Raw genomic sequence first — 23,766 nt, forward strand, 5'->3', positions numbered from 1 at the left:
GGAAGGTGAATCGGAGGCACCTCCGAGAGGCTGAGACGCTCCGAAAACCATGGCCTGGCGGGCCACCATGGAGCTATCAGAATAGTGAGTCGGCGGCGAGACTCCTTCATTTTGCAAATTACCCTGTGGATTAGGGGATTGGGCAGAAAGGCGTAGGCTTTCATGCCAGTTCACTGGAGGTGAAATGCATCGCCCAGAGAGCCGTGGCCCTGACCCTGCCAGGATGGGAAGTGGGGGCACTTCCTGTTTCGTTTTAGGTGGCAAAGAGATCCACATGGGGGTGACGCCACCTGTTGAAGATCTCCTGAATAATGAGGTTGTTTAGCTTCCACTCGTAGTTGTCCACTCCAAGCCTGCTGAGCCTGTCCGCCTCCAGATTGGATTCCCCCAGGAGGTGGACTGCCAAGAGGTGAACATCGTTTCCAGGGCCCATTCCCACATGCTGATCGCCAGTCTGCACAGAGGAGGGGATCTGGTGCCTCCCTGCTTGTTGACGTAGTACATGTTGGTCGAGTTGTCTGTCTGGATGAGGACAGCCCTGCCCTTGAGAAGTGGTAGGCATGCTCTGAGCGCTAGCCAGATGGCGTTCAGCTCCAACCAATTGATGTGGTATTCCTGCTCTTGTCGAGTGCAGGTGCCGCGGACCGAGAGATCGTCCAGGGTGGTTCTCCAGCCCTCAAGAGAGGAGTCTGTGGTGAAGGTGGCCTGCGGAGAGGGCGGCCAAAAAGGCTTGCCCATCCATAGGTTGCAGTCCATGGACCACCAGGTTAGGTCCAGGTGGAGGGATGGAGGAACGTTGATCTCAGATTGCGCCCCCCGCTCCTGATTTCATCAGGCCGCGAAGTGCAGATGAATCCTTCTCATCCTTAGTCTCGTGTGCGACAAGGCCAACAGGACTGCTGCCAGTAGACCCAGGAGATGTTAGTAGCACTATGCCATGGTCGCCTCTCTGCTGAGGAAGTGGGCAGTGGACCTCTTGATGGCTGAGATTTTGTCCTCCGACAGGAAGACCCTCTCGGAGCACGTGTCCCAAATGAGTCCCAGGAATGTCGGAGTCTGTGTAGGCTGCAGCTGCGACTTCTTGAGGTTGAGCGAGAAGCCCAGGTCGTGCAGTGTGTTCATAAGTGCATGGGAAGAGTGGCAAACCGCTTCCAGAGATGTAGCCCCGACGAGCCAGTCGTCGAGGTATGGGTAGATGTGGAGGGCCGCCACAGCGTTCATGGGTCTGGTAAAGACTCTGGGGGCCGAGTTGAGGCCAAATGGAAGGACTTTGTATTGAAAATGGTAGCCTATGATACTGAACCGTAGGAAAAAAAATGATGGGACTGCCAAATCAGGACGTGTAGGTACACGTCCTTCAGTTCCAGGGAGCACATCCTGTCTCCCTTGTCCAATGTCTCAGCTATAAAGGCTGGCGTAACAATCTTGAATTTTTGCAGGGGTAGGGAGAGGTCGAGGGTGGACAGGTCCAGCACAACTCTCAGGCCCTCCTGGTTCTTCTTCTGAATGGCGAAAATCCTTGAGTAGAAGCCAAAGCCTTTGCTGGGACTTCCTCCACTGCCTGCGTTCCTGGAAGCCGTGGAACCCTCCATATGTACGACTCTTTTCCGAGCGCTGCTGAGATTGGGTGTAAGATTTGGGCATAGTCTTTGTAAAAATGGATAAAGACTTTGCCGTTTGTGAGTTCTTCTTGTCCAGCTCCTCGTCCGTAGAGGAGTGGAAGAGGTCCCTCCTCCTTACCCCCTCGAACAGTAGATCTAGAATGCGCTCCTGGACATCCAGGTTGAATTTCGTTGGCCGGAGCCAGGCTGTTCTCCTCATGTCCGTCGCAACGCCGATGGCACGGCCTGAGGTGTCGATATGAGCACTGTGGATTCCATGAGGTCATGCGCCACGAGCTTGGTTTCCGCTAGTCCCGCCTTAAAGCGGGATTGGCACTGGATGGGCAGTTCCGGAAGTAAGTCTGCAATTTCCCACCATAACCGTTAGTTGGCGGAAACCAGCATGGCATCTGCATTGGCCTGACGCAGGTGCAAGGAGGCGTTGGAGTAGATGATCTTGCCGTATGCCTCCAAGATCTTCTCCTCCTTGCCTAGCTGCAACGGTGAGGAGGAGGCTGAGAACGAATGAGGCTTGGAGTATAGTGATGCTGCAGCGATCACTGAGGAGTGTGGCGGAGGATGGGTCGCGAGCAACAGTGTATCCCCCTCCATCTGCCTGTACTTGGCATCCAGGCGTCGATTGACCGGCTGGACCGAGTGGGGCTTGAGCCAACTCTTCTTGGCCAGGGAGACTACATCGGTTTTCAGTGGAATCCCCGTTTTGGCAGAGGGGCGTCTCGTGAGGACTTCAGCCAGAACGCCCTCTGTCGGCTGTTCGGGTTGGGGAGGCCGCAGGTTCTCTGCCAGGCCAGCAAGATGTTCATGGAAGGCCTTGGCTGAGAATGGCGTGTCCGGATCCTCCTCCTCGTCCGTATCCTGCAGATCTGGAGGATCTTGTGGAGGAGTAGATGGCACCGGAGGCTGGGGTACAGGGGCCGCAGCCGGAGGCTGGGGAGGTTGCGAGTTGGCTGTGGAGCCGGAGGAGGCAGCTGAACCGGGGCCAGGGGGCCCGATGCAGGCGTCTATGGTGCCGCTAGCATGGCTGGGATAATTTTCCTGATGGCGTCTCTGATAACCCCCATCTGAGGAGACCTCATGAGGCTGAGAAACTTCTCGAAGAGCACCTCCTCACTGGTCAAAGAGGTGGCAGGGGGTACCGACGGGTTAGCGGGGGGCTGCTGGAGCCGCTGTGTACCCTGTCCATATGGATGCAAAGGAAAGTGGCCCTGCACAAATGAAGGGTAGACTGTAGGTCACGTACCTGGTTGAGGCCAGTTCCACCTTGACACTCGTTCTTTGCCGAATTCGTGGAATGGCGTTGGACGGGTGCCTCTTTCTGGCGTGGCAGCCATTTTGTCGCACTGCCTGCCACGTGGACGCGACGTGGTGCTCGACCCGCTGGGCCCGGCCTCATCCAAGACTCTTGCGTGTGGATCACAAGGCCTACCCTGCTCCTCGGGCCTCGGCCCGGTAGGTGTGGCACCCTCGACCTGGGGGTCGGTAGAGCTGCGTTTAGGTGCCCCATCAAACGTATTGCCGGTATGAGGGTGTAGCCCTCGGACGTATTGCCGGTATTAGGGCATGGCCCCTCGCCCATTGTGCCGGTAAAAGGGCGTAGCCCCAGTACAAGAACCTTCTGGTCCCTCAACACTGCACCCTGGAGGATCTGAGGACCCCTCGACCCGAAGGCCGTTAGCTGTAGCAGCCTCGGTGCGCGTGCCAGTAGAAGTGCCTGGCTGGTCCCTCCCGTGCGGGAGGGACCCTGGGAAGGAGTCTCCCTTGCGGGGTGCGCTGGAAAATATCGGCCCTACTTTGGGCCTGGTTCGATGCTTCACAAAGTTCTCGAGATCCTCTGGAGGCGACCTCTGGAAGAGCTCCCTCCACCTGCCTAGTCTGTTCTTCAGCGCCTTCAAGGACAGCGAGTCACAAGCTGAACACAGGGGTGGACTGGGAAGCAAAAGAGGCCCTGGAAATATTTTTCAAAGTGGCCCCATGCTGTACATTTTCAGCAAGCCCAACCCTTTTCCTATGGGAACATTTGAAAATATCACACAAAAGAGGCCCAGGGTGCAAAGGCCCACTGGGAAATCTCCAGAGTTCCCCAAGGGCCAGTCCACCCCTGGGAACCAAATAATAGATGCACCTAGGAGGACAAACACCGGGATTACACTTAAAGTGGGAGAGTTTCAGAGGTGGTGGTAACGTGGGAGTTTGGAGAAGCTAAAGTGGGGCTATGAATGGTTGGCAAGATGTTCCTGGAAGAGTAGGGTCTTCAGGTCCTGACCTAAGTGCAGAGGTTCCTTGTAATAAGAACCAACTATAATGTAATGTATAATGGTTTTAATAAACTTGCACGAGTAAGCTCGCCAACCAGCCCACCTCATACTTATTCATCAAAATGCTGCTCACGCTACAACCTTAGGTGTTGCGATAACTATATATGCAATCCTCCTCCCTAGAGTTCGAAATGGAGCGGAGCTGGAAGCTATTTAACGCTGTATCTTTAATAACTTAAACTGTATACATTTCTGCAGCAGTCATTCAACCAAATATGCTCCTTTACCACATAAGGGACCTGTGATTAAACAAAGATCTCTTCCACTGGTACCTTAATGTGCTGCACCATTTTACTGGGACTGGGTCTATGACATGTAAGCTATGCCAAGGTCACGTCTGCAGGTGCATTTACTCCCAGAGCTATCCTACAGGCATTAGAAACTTAAACCAGTAGGAATTTATAGGGGCACTACAGTAGATGCAGTACACCACCGTTTTATCAGTTGAAAATTGATTGAACTTTGAACTGTTGCCAATGACACCATTACAAAAGGCACGAGTAGTTTGTCAGTAATGTGCGTAGTGGCTAGTCAGTCTACGGTACACACAATATAAACGGTCAACATCGCTTTCATACGTTGAGCAATAAAAGGCATTGCTGATGACAATCTTATGCATTATTAAGCCATTATCTTAAGCGCTTTCTAAAAAACCTCCACAACAGCCAAACTGCAACGCCATCAGATATTGCCTTTAGTTGGCAGGGCATGCAAGAGTGCGGGGAATGCATTCTAGACCAGCAACACAATGCTACCAATCCTATAGATAACAAGCTATTCTGAAGCCAGTCCTCCACATCCCAGGGGTGCTCTGCTAGGGAAGGATGTGCCTTTTCGGACACATACATTACGGATCTTCCAATGAAAATATAAATGTCTAATATATCACTGCCCAGAGTAACGTGCAGAATGCAAGACCTCGGAAAGTTCTTCCTGGGACACTGCCCGTCGTCAGCTGCATGTACCACATGTGGAATCACACTGGAACAACTGATGAGCACATCTGGCCTACAAATTACACAAAGACCTCTGCAACATGTGATCAATTTAAATCTATTGTGGCACGCAGCTTATTTACACAGGCCACACGTCCTAAATTAGACCCTGTAAGCATCGGCCCTACATAAGTAACCTTCAGGATAATTTGAGGGACTCCACTGTTTACATCCCAATTACAGAGCCAGTGCTTTCCATGCACGTTTCTCTTATGGAATGGATCGAGCTTGCCCCCTCCCATCCATAGCACCGTATGGTCTGTGTGCCACAAGACTCGTGCATTTGTTTTTTATTTTTTTTTAAGCCATCTCTCCATGTGTTCAAAGTGGCCTGCGGCCAATTCTATCCTGGGGGACCTTTTAAAAACCAACTTGCAATTCGAGGAAGAGATGCAGGGTTTTAGCGATATCATATTAGCCGGGTTTAGCTAGGCTTGACAGGATGCAAATGGGGAGGACTCCCTGCCGCCAACCCACTACTGCCATCGATTACAGAGGCACTCACGACAGTGCCCGGGCCTTCCACTAGGCTGTATAAAGGGAGTTAATTAAATCAGCGGCAGGACACAAGGGTCTGAAACCATTACCGGGTGGATAGCTGCACTTGTGGAATTTGAAAAAAGGCAGCAGCATTAGAAGGGTGTTTGATAGAGAGCAAATGTGTTAAGTCATTGTATCTTGTAAGTATGTGTCATTGTGTGCAGGTTTTATGTATGTCATGTACGCTGTTTGATGTCATTTTGCGTTATTGGGCCACGATGTGATTATGATCGTATAATATAATTTGTGTATACGCTATAGTGCTTCCTGCCCTAGAGGCCGTTGCGCAGCCCTGGGCAGGGAAGGTGGCGCGACAAGTCGTCAGCTCGGTGAGGAAGACAGAGGGGTGCAGGGGGAGAAGATTAACGCGTGACGGAAAAGGAAGAAATCGAGGAGCGACGGCGGGAACAAAGCTGGATCATGGGGAACAGGGGATGGGGGGAGGGGTGCCTCGACCTCAGCGGGTGAGTTGCTAAAGGCCATGGAAGAGTGAAAGTGAAAATGGGCGGGAGGGAGTTATTTAAACGTGCAGCGTCTTGCTTCTTAACTCATGCAGCCCGGGCCAGCTGTCTGCAGCCCCAGCCTGCCCTCCGCTGCCTGCTAATGTGTGCACTGTGTGCGCAGCCTGGGCTGCAGCAGAGCACGTGTGGTTCCTGGAGGCCCTAGTGCGTAGGCACGGGCCCAGCCTGACTGCTGGCAAAAAAAAGAAAAAAAAAACGTACAGCACCTGCCTCGGTCGGCGGTGTCAGCCAATTCAAGGCAAACCACCTAGGCGGAGCCGAGGCGAAATCATGCGATGTGTTTCTGTTAATGTGCATGTGTATCCTTCTGCTCAAAAAGAGGCCCTACAGGCCAGAGGCCTACTGGGGGGATATCCCGGTGTCCGGGTGGGGCAGTCCAACCCTGGCTGAACATGATTGTCAACCATGATCTGGGCCAAGGCAATGTAGGCAGAGGGTGTGGGGGTCTGAAGTTGGACACCTGCTGAACCCTGTAGAAGTTGACATGCACTGGGGAGGAGCATGCCGCCTGAGGGCAGAGTACCTGAATGATAGATGAGACAAAAAAGACAAAGTACCACCGCGCGTGGAATTACCAGGCTGAAGCCAAACCCAGGGGCGCAGGTGAATTCGGCCCGCTCCAGTCGACGCGGAAAAGGGGACTGAGGTGTGGCGCCCGAGGGCAGAGTCAGGGCAGCGCATGCTCCCTGGGCCGCGCACCTCTAAATTTAAAGGGGAAGGAGGTTTTTTTCTGGTGAAAAGGGACACCCATACAGTATGGAGGGAAAGGGATGGGACGTTAAGAGTAATCTTAAGTTACTCACCGTAGTGACTAACTTCCTTCCTAGGGACGGGAGACTGAACCCTTTTCACTTTCTTCCCCTTTAAATTTAGAGGCACGCAGGGGTGCGGCCCTGGAAGCATGCGCTGCCCTGACTCCGCCTTCCGGTGCCACACCTCAGTCCCCATGGACGCGTCGACAATAGATTACCATTGCCTAATGACACCAGTTTTATTATTAGGTGGGAGGATAGTGGGACACATGGAGGAAAGGGGACTAAGGACTTAAGAGTACATTAGTCACTACAGTGAGTAACTTATAATTACTCTTACGCCCGGTCCCCTTTCCTCCACATTGCATGGGCGATTACAATTGAGTGTAGGCCCAGGGTGGATTGGAGACCCTCCTTAAGCAACGAGTTTTTAAGAACTGCCTGTCCCAAGCTGCGTCTGATCTAGAGCCGGCATCCAAACAGTAACGCTTGTAGAAAGGCGAAGGGGTGGCCCATGTGGCCACCCTGCTTATGACTTGCCTGGGGACATGCCGCTGGAATGCGATGGCCGTTGCCTTGGCTCTAGACCGCGTGGGCGTGCATGCTGGCCCTAAGTGGCTTATGCTGTCCTTCGTAAGCTACTCTGATGGCTGAGACCATCCAACGGGCTATGGAGGCCTGATATCCCAGTCTAAATCCGTTGAAGTTGACAACGTGCGTCCGACTTACGGAAGCCCTTGGTCGTCTTCAAGTAGAATTTCAGGGCACGCCTGACATCCAGGCAGTGCAGAACTCTTGTGCCTCGTCCTTGGCCTCAGCAAAAAACGTAGGCAGCACTATTTCTTCGTTGAGATGGAATGTGCAAGGCACCTTAGGTAGGAATGCTGGGTGTGTCCAATGGACTACATTAGCTCTTGTGAAACGTAGTGTAGGGCTCCGAGGCGACCAACGGCTGGATTTCACTTATCCTGCAAGCAGACGTGAGGCCAACTAGCAAGGTTGTCTTAATGGTGACCAGCCTGATGTCCACGGACGCCATTGGATCAAATGGTTTGTGTGCTAGGGCACCCAACACTATATTAATGTCACACAGAGTGTGTGGCCTCTTGACGGGTGGGTAGAGTCTGGAGAGTCCCGTCAGATGCTTCTTGACAATAGGGTTGGAAGAGAAGACCTCTTCCACCGAGTTTCTATAGGCCCCAATGGCTGCCAAGTAAGTGCAGCAAGTGTCTACCTGCACGCCCAAGTGGGCGAGGTGTGCCGAGAAGGAGAGCACGTCGTCCAACATACATGCAAGGGGGTTCATATCCTTGGTGTCTGCCCAGTGGCAGAACCTGGTCCACTCGCTCTTATACTGGGCCCTGGTAACTTTTCTCCTAGCGCCCTGTATGATCTCTAGATTAGCCTGGGACAGGTTGAGGTGTCCTAGCGTGACCTGCTCAGGAACCACACTGAGGGCTATTTTCTGTGGTGCGGGGTAAATGACTGTGCCCCCCTGCTGCACGAGAAGACGTGCTGGGCTTGTCGGAAGGCGAATGGGAGAACCATGGCCTGGCTGTCCACCATGGAGCTAGACTCCTTGATCTTGCATATCACCCTGTGTATCAGCGGCGTGTGCGGGAAGGAGTATTCTGTCATGTCATTCTACTGAATCTGAGATGCGTCGCTCCGGGAGCTGAACTGTTGGCACTTCCTGTTGTGCCAGGAGGCAAAGAGGTCCACCTGTATGAGGTTTAGCTGCCAATCGTAATTGTCCGCTCCCAGCCTGCTGAGCCTGTTTGCCTCCAGGTTGGATTCCTCCAGAAGGTGGACGGCTGTGAAGTAGATGTTCTCCAGGGCCCATTCCCACATGCTGACTGCCAGTCTGCACACGGGGGGAGGGGAGGGCTGGTACCCCCCCCTGCTCGTTGACATAGAACATGCTGTTCGAGTTATCTGTCTGAATGAGGACGACCTTGACCTCGATAACCAGGAAGAAGGCTCTGAGCGCTGGCCAGCTCGCCTTCAGTTCCAGCCAATTGATGTGGTACTCCTGCCGGGTACAGGTGCCATGGATGCAGTGGTTGTCCAGGGTGGCCCGCCATCCCTCGAGAGAGGAGTCCGTAATGATGGTGACCTGTGGGGTAGGCTGCCGGAAGAGATTGCCAGTCCGAAGGTTGCAGCCCCTGGACCACTAAGTGAGGTCCGGGTGAAGAGAAGGAGGAACGATGATCATCATCTCCACCTGAGTGCTCCGTTCCTGGTTCCACGATGCCACAAAGTGCAGCTGTATCCTCGTCATCCTGAGTCTCATGTGGGGGACAGCCAATAGGACTGCTGCCATGAGACCCAGTAGGTGTTGGACCACCAAGCCGAAGTCACTTCTCGGTTGAGGAAGTGCGTAGTGGCCCTCTTGATGGCCGTGATCTTGTCCTCCGAAGGAAAAACGGTCGGAGCCTGTGTCCCAGATGAGCTCCAAGAAGGTCAGAGTCTGCATAGGTTGTAGCTGCAACTTCTTGAGATTGAGCGAAAACCCCAGATCATGAAGTGTGTTCATGAGGCCGTGAGAGGTGCGGTGCACCGCTTCCTTCCGAGATGAAGCCCTGACGAGCCAGTAATCGAGGTACGGATAGATGGGGTGGCCATGAGGAGGGCCGCCACAGCAGTCATCAGCCTGGTAAAGACCCTGGGTGCCGAGTTGAGGCCAAAGGGAAGCACCCTGTATTGGAAATGGTAGCCCATGATCCTGAATCATAGAAAGGAAGGAGGCTGCCAGATCGGGACGTGCAAGTACGCGTCCTTCAGATCCAGGGAGCACATGCAGTTTTTCCTGCACAATGTCTCCGCTATTAAAGCTGCCGTAAACATCTTGAGTTTTTGTAGAGGTAGGGAGAGGTTGAGGGTCGCAAGGTCCAGCACAACTCTCAGGCCCACCTGGTTCTTTTTCTGAATAGCGAAAATCCTGGAGTAGAAGCCCAAGCCTCTCTGGGAGGCTGGGACTTTCTTCACTGCCTGGCTCTCGATGAGCGACCGGATTGCCACTAAAAGAGTTTCTGTCCCAACCTGTGGGAGTGGAGGGGAAGAAGGAGAGGCTGGGATGGGTAGGCGGTACCCACATGGATACTGCCGAGAAGATCCAGGGGTACGCAAAATGTTGGTGCCAGACTGTGCATGGAGAGCAAGCCTGCCCCCTCCCCCCCCCCAACCCCCACTGGAAAAACGTGGACCCGGAGAGGCAGGTCATGCCTTCTTTCCCTCTGAGGCTGTTGAGGAGGGGGACTGGAAAAAGCCCCCACCCCCTCCTTTTTGTTGTTTGCGCCGATGTTAGTTCCACGAACGGTCAGGTTGCCTGGACCTCTGCTCTTGGAAGCTGCCGAACCCTCCGCATGTACGCCCCTTTTCCGAGCGCTGCTGTGACTGAGTGTACATTTTGGGCGTGGCCTTTGTAAGGATGGATAAAGACTTGGCCATTTGTGAGCTGTTTTTCTTTTTGTCCATCTCCTCATCCGTGGTGGAGTGGAAGAGGTCACCCCCTTCAAACGGAAGGTCCAATATGCTTTCCTTGACATCCGGGTTGAATTTAGTAGCACAGAGCCAAGCTGTTCTCATGTCCGTGGCAATGCAGATGGCCCGGCCTGCGGTGTCAATGTGGGCCACAGTGGACTCCATGATATCTTGTGCCACCATCTTGGCCTCTGCCAGTCCTGCCTTGGATCATGATTGGCTCTGTGCCGGAAGCTCTGGGAGGCAATCAACAATTCCCACCAAAGCCTCTAGTTATCTGCTGCCAGCATGGCATCAGCGTTGGCTTGACAAAGATGCAGCGACACGTTGGCATACAGCTTCTTCCCGTACGCCTGCAGGATCTTCTCCTTGCGTAGCAGTGCCGCGGAGGAAGTGGCCAAGGACGACTGAGGCTTGGAGTATAGTGATGCAGCAGCGATCACCGAAGAACGCGGCTGAGGGTGGGCCGATAGCAAGAGTGTATCCCCCTCCTTCTGCCTGTACTTTGCCTCCAAGCGTCGATTGACCAGCTGGACCGAATGGCACTTGAGCCAGCCCTTTTTGGCCAAGGCGAATACGTCCTCCTGCATCGGGATCCGCGTTCTCGCTGCAGGACAGAGAGTGAGGACTTCGTCCAGGAACCCCTCTGATGGTTGCTCGACCTCGGGTTGAGGAAGGCCCAAGTACTCTGCCAGACCTGCAAGACGTTCATGGAAGGCCTTGGCTGATTATGGTGTATCGGGGTCTTCTTCATCTGTGTCCACCTGGGAGCCCGGTTGGTCCGGCACCAGTGGAGGGGTGCTGGGAGCCAAAGGCTGGGGTGCGGAGACCGGAGCCTGCAGCAGCGGATGGTACGGAACCACCAGTACAATCGGTTTGGCCCGGAGCGGGCGGTGGAGGCTGAACAGGGGCGCCTGAACTGAGGCCTGCAGCACCGGAGCCATTGGCAGGAGCACGTCCCCGAGGATGACCCCCATCCAAGGAGATTTCATGAGCCCGAGGACCCTTTCAAAGACTCTGTCCTCACAGGCCGGAGGGGTGGTAGGTGATACTGACGGGGTAGCAGGTAGCTGCTGGAATCATTGCGTACACTGCCAATATGGGTGCTGCGGGAACCTGCCTTGTGCAAAGGAAGGCTAGGCTGTAGGCCACGTACCTTGTTGACAAGTCCCAATTTGACACATGTTCCTCCACCTGCTCCCTGTCGTGATGCGGTACTGGGCGGATGTCAGAAATATCTGGCACAGTGGCCATTTTGTCAAGCTGCCTTCTTTCCTCTTGAGTGTGGATCATGAGGCCTACCCTGTTCCTCAGGCCGTGGCCTAGTAGGTGTTTTGCCCTCGGCGGATCGGCCGGTAGAACTGCGCAAAGGCACCCCCTCGGCCATGCTGCTGGTACTAGGGCGTTGTCCCTCGGGTAACGACCCGGTAAAAACCTTCTGGTCCCTCAGCACTGTCACTGGGAGGCTCAACTGACTCCTCGGGAGGATCAACTAACCCCTTGGCCTGCCGGCCAGTAGCCGATATAGCCTCTGTACTCGTGCTGGTATGAGGAGCCGAGCGGACCCTCCCGCACTGGCGAGTCCTTGCGAAGGAGTCTCCCTTGCGGGGTGCACTGGAAAAAAACGGCCCTACCTTGGGCTTGGATCGATGATAGACAAAGTCCTTTAGGTCCTCTGGAGGCGATCTCTGGAAGAGCTCGCTCCACCTGGCTAGTCTGTTCTTCAGAGATCTCGAGGAGAGGGCATTGCATGCAGTACAAGCTTGCCAGCCATGGTCTCGGCCAAGGCAACGTAGGCAGAGGGCGTGGGGGTCTTTAGTTGGAAAGAGCCCATCGCAGGATGGACACCTGCTGAACCATGTAGAAGTCGACATGCGCCGGGGAGGAGCGTGATGCCTGAGAACCGAGTACCTGAATGATAAAAAGACAAAGACAGAAGAGAAGTATCTGCGTGTGGAATTACACGGCCGAAGCGAAACCCAGGAGCGCTGGTGAAGCCTGTTCCAGTCGATGCGGAAAAGGGGACTGAGGTGTGCCCCTGTGGGCGGAGTCAGGACAGCAGATGCTCCCAGGGCCGCACCCCCACGCGACTAAATTTAAAGGGGAAGATTTTTTTTCTGGTGAAAAAGGTTCAGTCTCCAGTTCCTTGGAAGGGACGCCCATGCAGTATGGAGGAAAGGGGACGGGACATAAGGGTAAGAGATGAGAAAATAAAAGCAGCAAAGCAAACCCTTTTTGTCTGAGCTTTCAAAACTGTATTCGTTTCAAATTCGGGCAGAGTTCCAGTCTGCTCCAGTCACTAACGAGTGAGGACGTGCTTTCAACGCTCTTTCAACGTTCTTCTGCTGACGCTGCTGTACCTTTAAGGCTTTTTCCCAGCATCACCTTTAAAAACTTGCCTTGCGCGCGGAGCGCGCGCGGAGTTCGGGCAGAGTTCCAGTCTGCTCCAGTCCGCGCCGGGACAAGGCTCCAGAGTCTAGACGGTCTAAGAGCCTCAAGGTAACTTTTACAACTAACCTGTCCCCGAAGTCTATCAACTACCAACTACCTTCCTCCTTATACCTTTTCCTTACCGGTTTCCTATTCCTGTTTTCTCACCCTCCCTTTCTCTTCTCCGTTCCTACTTCCTACCCACCAATCACTTCCTTCCGTGCCTTCTCTCCCTCCCTTCCTTCTCTCCTCCACCTACCCTCACTGTGATCCTTTCCCCCCCCCCCCACCTCCCTCTTCCCCACTTCCCCCTACCATGGAGGAAGACTCAGATCAGCGCAGACTCAGAAGCAAAGTGCGTAAGAACTTATACGCACCATCGGCCGCCTCGGCCCCAACTTCTTCACATCAATCGAGGCCTCTGGCGGCGATCGCCACGCTGCCGTCTCCCGCCTCGACTCCTCGAGAACATCTCCTTCTCCCTTTGTCGAGCCAAACTGACGGAACTGCCATAACTTCTGGGACACAGCCGCCGGCACCCATGGAGCCCGTGCGGCCGGGCGCTCCCCCTGAACCTGAGTCCCGGATCGTCCATACGCACCTTACAGTGCATACAGGCGGACCAGCTAACGCCACAGCGACGGCCAGCTGTCTGATTCCAGCTCCTGACGCGACCCGCCCTCTCACCGCCTCGGCGAGTGACCCGCTCTGTGCAGGGACCGGAGGGCCCCTGTCAGTGGGTCTGAGGGCGCCCGCGCCAGCCGGTTCATCCGACATAGCCCGGCCGGATTCCGCTGTATCAGCCGACACGGCTGAGCTGAACAACATGGCAGCACCATTAGACATTTCATTCAACTTGACTCCGGCCAACAAGCCGTTATCTGTGCCTGATCTTCGCTCCGAGTCTCAGCCATGCACGTCCAATATAACCATCGAGGCGATGATCCACATAACTACGGACGACCCCAGGAACTTATCGGATAAGGCTGGACCCGAGACCCCAAAAAAGCAATCAGTCTCCGCTCAGGCCCCAGTGGCGCTCCGCAAGACGCCGGGCCAGACCTCAGTCAATTTCACACAAGCAACCGATATCGAGCTCAGCACTCTGCAAGACAATATATCCACAGTTGAGATTCCTCTTCTCAAGCCTCCTTCAGATCCACAATCTCAGTCTCAAAAGAAATCCAAAGACACATTAATGAACCCTTTCTTGGAACCAACAACTGACACAGACTCAGACGAGGATTCCATCTCTTCGAACATTGCTTCGCATAAAAAACCGTGCTCCCAATCTAAAAAAAGGCCACTTCACAAAAACCAAGCCAACACAAGAACGAAACCTGTGCCAGTGTCACAATTGCTCAATAAATTGGTGGCATCAACAAAAAAAAAAAAAAAACAAGCCCTGACGTCTGTACCAGTAAAATCCACCAGGCATCCACTAAGTGAGGCCCGACCCCAGTCTCGGAAAAAGAGAGGTGATCCTAAACTTTCTTTACCCACACCTCTCTTGTCATCTGCTCTGCTGAACTTCTTCAAGATCCAAGGGAAAAGAAAACTATCCACCGACTCTGAGCTGTCTGATGCGGAAATTTTAGAAGCGCTTGACGAAGCCGCACCTGCCCTAAAAACCAGGAAAATTGTGGCTATTGAACGCCCCCAGTCACCCATTTGCCCTACAGCCCCGAGTCAAACCTTAACTCCCAAAGATAACCTTCAAGGCCTCCCGACACCAGTCACGATGACCCCCGAGCGGATCCTTTCTGCTCCACTCATCACTGCCTCAGATATCCAAGCCGAGAAGCCCCTTTCTAGAAACCCGGAACCCAGCTCATTTCCTCACTTAATACTTAAAGACTGCCCGGCAAACCAGGGTCTCTCGGGCATTTTAGACTTACTACAGCCCAAGCCTGTCTTTTCTCACAAAGTAAGTAGGACTAAGTCGCACCTACCCATTCTTCCCCCCCTGGCTTCGCTGGCAGATCCCCCACCCAGCATTATCATACAAGATGACAGCGACCAACACCAGAGCCCTGTCACAGAGAGATATTCAAGCGACGTAGAACTCGAAGGAAGATCAGTAAGGCGCAGGCATTCCCTGGCGAACCCTGCATCTTTAGGACCCAGAGATTTCCCAAGAAATAAAAGACCACTCTTGGACCCTGCCCCCACACCTCAAAAAGACGCATCGGGCAATAGAAAAGACTTAACGACAATCATGTCGGCAATAACCATCGCAATGGCCCCTTTTTGCAAACTCTACGAATCATTAGGAGATGCATCAAGAGACAACACGGCCATCTTAGCCTCTATCCAGTCTAAACTCACCTTTCTCGAAGGCTACATCACTGCTATCGACTTGAAACATGACATATTTCACACCTCAAAAGATCCAATACCGTTGGGCCCGCTGCAACCACACTCACCTGCAACAAGGGCGATGATCCTTCCTCAAAAGATTTGGGCTGACAGCTTTACACAGACGCCCTATACTAACTCCTTCATCGACCTTGCTCCAATATTTTCGAGTAAACCAAAGCCCACGTCAGTGGCCTTAACGCCCACTTCCAGTTCTCACCCTACACCTGCTCAAAACCCGGACCGGACCCAACGGAGACTCCAAGGTAAAAAGACATTAAAACTAGCGCCAAGCGATCGTCACTCCTCCCCGCCGATCCATCCCTGCAACCACCCGGCAGAAGGCGGCTTAACAAGCTCTAGCCATTCTATCTCAATGGACACTTTGGATCGGGCCAGGCCACGGCCTCAAACTATAACAGCCCTGGCTCAGTCTCCGAAAACCCCTGAAGAATCTTCCGATTCAAGCCTTTTATCTCCAACCCCAGCCCAAGAAGTGGACGATTTGCCTATGGCACTCTCATCTATTCAAGACGCTGGACAAACCTCTCGCCGGTTGCCCATTCTACAGGCGCTCCCTGACGCCCTATCCACCTCAACATGGGAGCCGGCCGGGAGGAACCTCGAGACTCACCACCTGCCCACGCCTGCTGTAACCGCTTCGACCAAACTGAACACTAACCATGTTCAAAACAGCGTGGTAGATAAAACAAGGCCGTCAAAGCTATCCAACTCCCCCAAACCAACGGAACTGAACTTGGCCAACGTTAAGACGACTAGCACCATAACTCTGTTCAAAATTGAGCAGATCTCAAGCAAAGATAAACGCATAATTCTCAACAGAAGAACGGTGCTAAAAATATCATCGTCAGTACCCGCCTTAAAACATTTGAAATCGGACCACTTTCAGCGGGTCGAACCGTACCATAGAGACAATAAGGCCAAGGCGCACCTTTACATCTATAGCTCGGCAACACAAGATATCTGTAAACAAGCTGGTGAAGACTTAAAGGCAATGGGGCTCCTCCTCTCAGAAATAAAAACCTACGCCGATAAACCAACCCCTTTTGGGGCACACTCAAAGAAGAAAACTACCAACGACCAGAGCCCATCTAGACGCCTCCATGAGCGCAGAGACAAGCTAAGGTCTCACTTCAATGTTTCATCAAGAAAAAAGTCAACCTTCGACCAGGCCCATGAACATCGGGCAGACCCTTCCCGGGACTACTCCTCCCAATACAGAACCTCATTGAAAGTGGCCTGGGCAGATGCATCACCTCAAAGGTCCCTTTGTCATAACGAACACAGGCAAGTCACACCTACCCGTTGCTTGTCTCAGTACCAGCAAGACAGACAACGCACGGGCAGACCAGCATACGCCCGGAGACACTGCTCACCTCAAAGTGACAGTCGTGCCAACAGGTCTCAACACCGACACTCAACGTTTGTCTTATCACCAGCGAAAACCACTCCAAGGCCAACAGGACCATGGCATTGGATCAAAGAAGTCCTAGCTCCAAACAAGGCAAAATAGCAACCACTAGAGGAAGCCGACGCCCCCCTACATTCAAAACTTTTAACGCTGGCCTCCTGGAACACAAGGGGACATGCTCACTTAACGACTCAAAACAGCATTGACTTACAACAGTTCGATATCCTTTGCCTCCAGGAAACATGGCTGCTAGACAAACCCGTGTTGGATGGCTACGAAATTGTGACATCACCTGCGGTAAAGGGTCTTCTGGGTCGTCCCTCAGGGGGTCTCTTAATAGCGGTGAGATCGGACCAAAATTTAAAAATTCTCAAAACTACTGCTAATTCCTACGGGGTTCTGGCGGTCCTGTTGGCATGGAACAGCCCGTCGGACTCCTCCAAACCATCTTCTAAATCAAGCCCGTCGCCCCCCCTTGCGTTGATCACCACCTATTGGAACCCACAGAGAACTTCCTCATCTCTCTTTTGCCAAACTATGGAGGAAACAATCGATGACATTTGTATCGAATGGGAGACGCCATGGATCATCATTTGTGGTGACCTCAACGCAAAATGCGACCAGCCGAAAGAGATCTCTTCGAAGGACACGGAACCCACGCAAGCCGAACGAAGAGGTGAAGTATGGATGACACTCATGTCCTCTAGGAACCTATATAACGCCGCCAAGATCAGAGAAGTCCAGCCTCTTTTACCAACATGGAAAAGAGGCCAATGGTCGGCCACTTTGGACTACATCTTTGCCTCTCCAGCCCTGTGCACAGAAGTCCAAGACTTCCAAGTGCTGGAAACAACGTCAAGCGACCATAACCTTTTGTCCCTTTCTTGGGCCTCGACAGCGTTCTCGAATGGCAATTATCTCCCCGAGGTGGAGCTCAACCCACAACAAACGCGCCTGCGTCTGTCTGCCACAAATATTAGGGCAATCACCTCTCAGTACGCGACAAATCAAACCGCTGAGTTACCCTTGGAGCCTCTTGGTAGACCAAACTACCTCCCACTCCTCCTATCCTATAAGCATCCTTCGAGGTTGGGTCCAAAAGTCCAAAAGATCCATACTCACCACTTCGACAAACAAATAGCACTCAAAAAAACAGCATTGAGAAAGCTAAAAAGACAAGTCAAAGCTGTCAAAACTGTCGAAGCATGGAACAAGTGGGCCAACGAATTTCGAATGTATAAAGCATGGTTAAGAGCTAGACGGGCAGGCATCTACCAGCGGGACGCTGAACTTATGCTCCGAGTCCTCACAACTAAAAAGACAGCAGATTTTTGGTCTCTAATAAACCATACGCAAGCGACAACCTCTTCAAACATGATTAATGCTGTTCCGGAGCAAGCTTGGGTCACTTTCTTTACCGACCTTTTTGCGAGTCCATCGGCAGCAAAAACTCAGTGTATCACCATGTCAGACTCCCCATGGGTGGATCTTTCAGCCGTATCAGACATATCTCTCGCAATCAAAAGGCTAAAATCGTCCAGAGCGCCAGGTCCGGATGGGCTGTCTAACATAGACTTAAAAAAACATCACCATGAATGGTCCATCTTCATTTCTAATTTGTTCAGCCACTGCAGACAAATGAGAAAGATCCCACTCTCGTGGTGCACATCCATCATTATTCCCATTTATAAACAGGGATCCAGAGACGCCCCGGGTAATTATCGCCCGATATCCTTGCTGGATATCATGGGCAAGATCTTTGCTTCTCTCCTCCTAGGCCACTTTCAACAATGGGTCAAAACAGCCCCTTGCAGTGACCCTCTTCAAACGGGCTTTAAAAAGAACGGGAGCACTACACTGAATATATTTATACTATCCCTGCTGAAAGCGAAAACGAAAGAAACTTCTCAGCCTGTCTATGCTGCTTTTATCGACCTTTCACAGGCTTTTGACAAAGTCGACAGAAGGAAATTATGGGGCAAGTTAAAAAACTGGAATTGCCCAGAATCGGTCCTAAACCCACTAATGGCCTTGCATACCAACACCACTCTCAAGGTCAGGCTGAACAGACAAGGCACTCTCTCTAGGGAAATTAGTGCAAACAAGAGGGGTCAAGCAAGGCTGCCCACTGGCCCCAGCCCTTTTTGTCGCATTTCTTGGAGACTATAAAGACTCCGAGCGGCTTGTCCGCTCCTTTCCTCCAAAGCTTGGAAACACGGTCCTGTCTCGACTCCTCTATGCTGATGACATGATTTTGTTTGACCAGACGCCAATCGGCTTGCAACGGCAGCTCGATAACCTTGCAGCCTATATGTCAGCCAACAACCTACTAATAAATCAGGCCAAAACCAAAATCATGATTTTTTCAAAAGCCACTCGTCTTCACAAAAAATCCACATCGTGGTCAGTAAATAACATCAGAATTGAGGTGGTTTCCCACTTCAAATACCTGGGGGTGGTCATCGATGGTTCAACCAAGGAACAGAAAATGCAAGCTTACCTCTGGACAAAAACTAAGCTTCTGACCTCTCAACTCAAAGCGATCGACAGAAAATTTGGCAAATACTCACTATCCCCGGCCATTACCTTCTATAAAGGGAAAATAGTGCCAGCGTTAACGTACGGCACGGACGCAATGTTTACGATTCCACACCAACTATGGCGAAGGCTAGAGGGATACATCTGGAAATCACTTCTGGGTTTACCAAATGCAATACCCATTGAAGCAGTCAGAAGAGAGCTGGGGCTGCTCTCGTTAAGCGCGACTGTCAGTGTGGCCTCGCTTGTCCTGTTTAGAAAGACCTTAACAAAAGATGGCCTTCCAATCTGTAACTTCATCGGCCAAGAGCTGTCCTCCAAAGCCGCCCTGCTTTGGGTGCGTCGGCAAGAACACACACTGGAGGAAGTGTCATGTTCCAAACTTGACCTAATTTCGAACCCCCAAAGGGTAAGCGAAAAATTAAAGATCCAAGACTGGATTTCCACCATTGACAAAGCGGTAGCAGCGAAATGCTTAAGACACCTTCCGCCAACATTTAACAAGTTGAAGTCGCCCCTAGGATACTGTGCAAAATTCCCAGATAAAAAACTTCGAGGAATATTTTTGCGAGCACGTCTCAACCTGCTTCACACAAGAGAAATCCTGGGGATAAGATCTTTAACTTCCACAACTACCTGCAGGCTATGTAACGATCCTGACTCCACGGAGTCAATACGCCATCTTTTGCTGAACTGCCCCTCGCTGAACCGAGAACGGCTGGCCTACCTTTCTCCACTATGGCACGACTCAACCTTGATTGAAGAAAACACATGGTGGTGCCGTTTGATTTCTGGTGAAAAACCCCGTTGGGCAACTGCTACGGCAAAAATAATTCAGGAGGCTTTTCTCAAAATTGCGAACCAAAGCACAAACTCCTTACCGGAGGTGCTGGTTGGATACCAACATGATCACACAGATGCACGACATGAGGTCTCAACTGGCGAATCAGGCTTCGGCGGAATTTCCCCTTTTACTCTGTAAAATTTCCTCCTTGACTTGACATCAACTTTCTAACGCCCCGTCTGATCGCCGGCTTTTGCACCTGTGTGGGTCTTCGAAACTTATTGAAACTAAGAACTGATACCCCTTGTAAAAATCATGTTTTTCTAGTTGATTATGTACAAGTAATAAAAAAAAAAAAAAAAAAAAAATACTATTGAGCATTATGCAAAGAAAGCAACCTGCTGACTAGCTATTAAAAATACATCCATGCGTCCACCTTACTTATGAACCATATTCACCTTTAAAGTTGGCGAGGTTCCTGCGCTGCTAGCTCTGGGAAAACACCTTTTTGGGCTCACCACTGATAAGAGATGTTGCGATCTCAGCAACTCGTCGGCACAGTCTCAGCCAGAAAAAGCCTCTCAGACTGTCACAGGTAACACGCGGCAGCCTGGTTCCCAGCACAGGATCCCTGCACTTGTCCTCTCCTTGCAAGTTCGCCTGTCCGTCTCCTCGAAATCAGCCAGCCCATCTAACTCGCATCCTCTCTGCCACTTTTAGCAGCTACTCCGGTTACTCAACAGGACCTGCCCCTCTTCCTGAACATGCTCACATCATCCGAGCTGCCTCAGTATTTATCCAGCGCCTGCTAAACTATAAATGTATCATCTCTTTTGCTTCCTGCGAAAATACAATGGCCTTTATAGCAGTTCATACTTCATCTTCCTATCCTCTGCTATGCTGCAGCCAGCTCATAACAATTGCAGAAAAGCATTTCAAATTTGAATTCAGAACATTTATTCCCAAGTAGCTAATTTGCACTCCATGTTAAGGATATAGGATTCAATTCATTCAGATTCATTACGTTAGTATGTTAAAGTATATTAATTATTAAGTTTGGTGCAAATTCAGTCAAATGGAACATTTGTGCTCCCTGCAATGATAGCACCTGCATTTCAATCTGATGCACATGCTGGCCGTTTATGATGGTTGCATTTTCTACATGAGCCCACTACTATTACATATGTATGAACCCCTTTACTTCACACACAAGAACCCCTACATACTCCCTGCCTTTTTCTACTGCTCGGATCCCCTGGTCATCACTGCAGGAGAAAACAAAATCAAATGCTTTAAATGTATGTGTTGCCCCAATTCAATCACCCATACCTGAAAATAAATATATACCTTGAAATGCAGGCATCATAAATTATGTACATTCCCCCGCTTCATACAAATAATCAACATTCCCAATCATAGATACAATAGCGATATTTCAACACATCAATAAATAGCTTATTTCTTTAGCATTTTTTTTCCTTTTTATTATCAGATATCCTTTTAATCAGTGGTCTGATCATTATATATACACATTTTTTAAAGATATATGTTATCTTTTTTTTTGGAAAAATTATGTATACTTTTTTTCCAAGACCACCCTCTTTTTTTTTTTAAGAGAGCTTTCTCTTTTTATCTGATCACCATCTTTGAATATATAGATTTTTTGTTGATGATCCAATTATATATATATTTTTTTAAGTTATTAAAGTTTTTCAAGCACAACTACATTAACATTTCCAGACACCATACATCTGTCATTTAATTAAACATGAAATTTAAAACCAATAAAAATAAAAACTGTGTCCTGTAGCAAGATAGTTATGGGTAATAAGAATAGAACGGACTACACATCAGGGATGTCCTGTCCATCAATCCTTGTACTACCAATGCACATAACACGGTCGTGCAGAGCCATCTAGCGTGTAGTTGTGGCAATTTGTGCAGAGAACCCTTTTTGCTCTATTCTGCATGCAAAGAATGTTCTGATATTTAGTTTTAAAATAATGCCATTGCATGGGCCAGGAGGAACTGAAGTGCAAGCAAGTCTAGCAAAACATTTTTTTTTTAATAAAAATAGAAAAGTCTATTCTTAGCCCCTCTCTCAAGAACACATATTTGAACGTTCCCTCCCCGCAAACATTTTCCGCTATTTATTCTTCCACATTTGCAGCTTGTATGTACTAATTCCAAGACCCAATCTACTACTTCAAGCTGGTAAACTAAGACTGATTAGCAGCTATATGAGAGCGAGTCTGAAGAGTGTCCAGTCTCATTATAGGTTGGTGGCAGTGTGAATGTTCTCTAGCATAGCAGTACAAGAGTACTAGGTGCCTACGAATGCAAATGAAAACATAACTAATGGCACGTGACAACAGCAGACCAATAAATCGTATGAGAACGTCACACGTTTCGGTGCAGTGTCATTAGACTGTCAAGAGTCATGCCATAATACATTTGCAACATCAAAAACGGAACTAAAATGTATCGTTTGGGTTATTGCCAGTAGCTGGAAAGACATTCAAACATGACTCGATGAAATATATGGGGACAGTCAAACAGCAAGTGTGAAATAAGCAAACCAAATCACGACCACAGGCCTATAAGCTTTATTGATACTTTTTACATGTCACAATGCATTCCACGGAATTAGATCAGCACAGCCTTAACTGTAGTAGTAAAAATATTCACTTGCAATTTCTTGTAACACGATGTTTATAATGTGCAAATAACATTTTTTGCAGCATTCAATAATCTAATCCACAGATTATCAACTGACGTGACTAAACAGATTTATTTAAAATTAACTATGTTGGTGCGATGAAGTGGAAGTTGTAAAGTTCTTTTATAGGTTGGTGCCTTTTATTTTTAACAATTAAGTGTTTTTAGAAATATTTATCTTTTCAAGCAAATGTGCAGTAACTAGTTATAAAATCAGTCGGTTCTCTTAAACGTGAAGCACTGAGGAGAGGCTGAAAGTTCGAAGCTTTGTGAAACAGTACATATACATATATATTGGCGTTTCATACAACAGTATCACCACACGACCGTTCTACTCCTACCAAAAAAAGCAAGGTGATCCCTACACCTGCTTTCATGTCTTCTTCTAGAAAAACTGCATCATTTTTAGAACCCAGGCAGTGCACACGGCACCAAATGTGAATTTGTATGCCCGTCAAGCTGATCCTGCACTACGATTTATTAAAATGCAGCAAGAATACCCCTGATGAAGCATAATGCACAGCTTTCTGAAAAGCTTTAGTTCAAACCAATGCTTCCCTCAGGAAAACGAAAATAATTAGTTTTAAATTCATACATAGCAGCTGACAATACTTATGATAAAACAAATGGCAGTTGAAACTGGTACGCCCCCCCCCTTAATTCCATTATCCGCGCTCAAACACTCACTAAAAATAAAGGTCGGGGAAACTGCACTCAATGTCAAGATTAGGTGTCCCCCTTGGCCTTCCTGTGTAATCCAAATGAAAATACCCCAAAGATAAAATTCCTATTCACATTTGTTTCAAGCTCTTTATTCAGCTTTGGGCTTCAGGCCAGGGATCTTGGATTGTACCCTGTAAGAAATAAACGAGAAAGAATTTAGAAAAATGTTACAAAAAAGTATTAAACACACAGGTTTACTAATTTATGTACATAACACAAAAATACAGAAAGCCGATCTACTGTGGTCTCAAGTTCACTTTCTGCAAAGATATTAAGCCTGCCAGAAAGGATCGTTAAGCTTCAAAAAGTGATCAAGTTGCCTAAACATAATGTCCTACTTCTCCTAGAATGTAGTCACATAATCAATAAGGTTTTTATTTCTTTTAAGGCATTGACAAAGCTGCTTACTATGAAGATGTCCTTTTGAGATGTCCGACAAGTTTGCTTTATTTGTCAAGCTATTTGTGAGGCACTCGACCATTTACTAAAGGGAGTGCTTGACAAGGTTGTGTTTAATTGAACACTGCTGCTACACCAGCGCCTGATCTAGTCAAG

General features: G+C 50.0%; 1 protein-coding gene across 1 annotated transcript in view; it reads right to left on the reverse strand.

Annotated features, from left to right (window-relative positions):
* Positions 1–22,353: 22,353 nt before the first annotated feature.
* The window catches only part of RTN4 (reticulon 4), a 543,567-nt gene continuing 542,154 nt past the window's right edge, over positions 22,354–23,766 (reverse strand). The window contains exon 9 of the mRNA XM_069608239.1: positions 22,354–23,342. Within this exon, the coding sequence (XP_069464340.1) occupies positions 23,300–23,342 (43 nt within the window). The 3' untranslated portion in view covers positions 22,354–23,299. The remainder of the gene's footprint in view (positions 23,343–23,766) is intronic.

The sequence above is a fragment of the Ambystoma mexicanum genome, chromosome 4q, assembly GCF_040938575.1.
Source record: "Ambystoma mexicanum isolate Mex_15411 chromosome 4q, UKY_AmexF1_1, whole genome shotgun sequence".
Lineage (NCBI taxonomy): Eukaryota > Metazoa > Chordata > Amphibia > Caudata > Ambystomatidae > Ambystoma > Ambystoma mexicanum.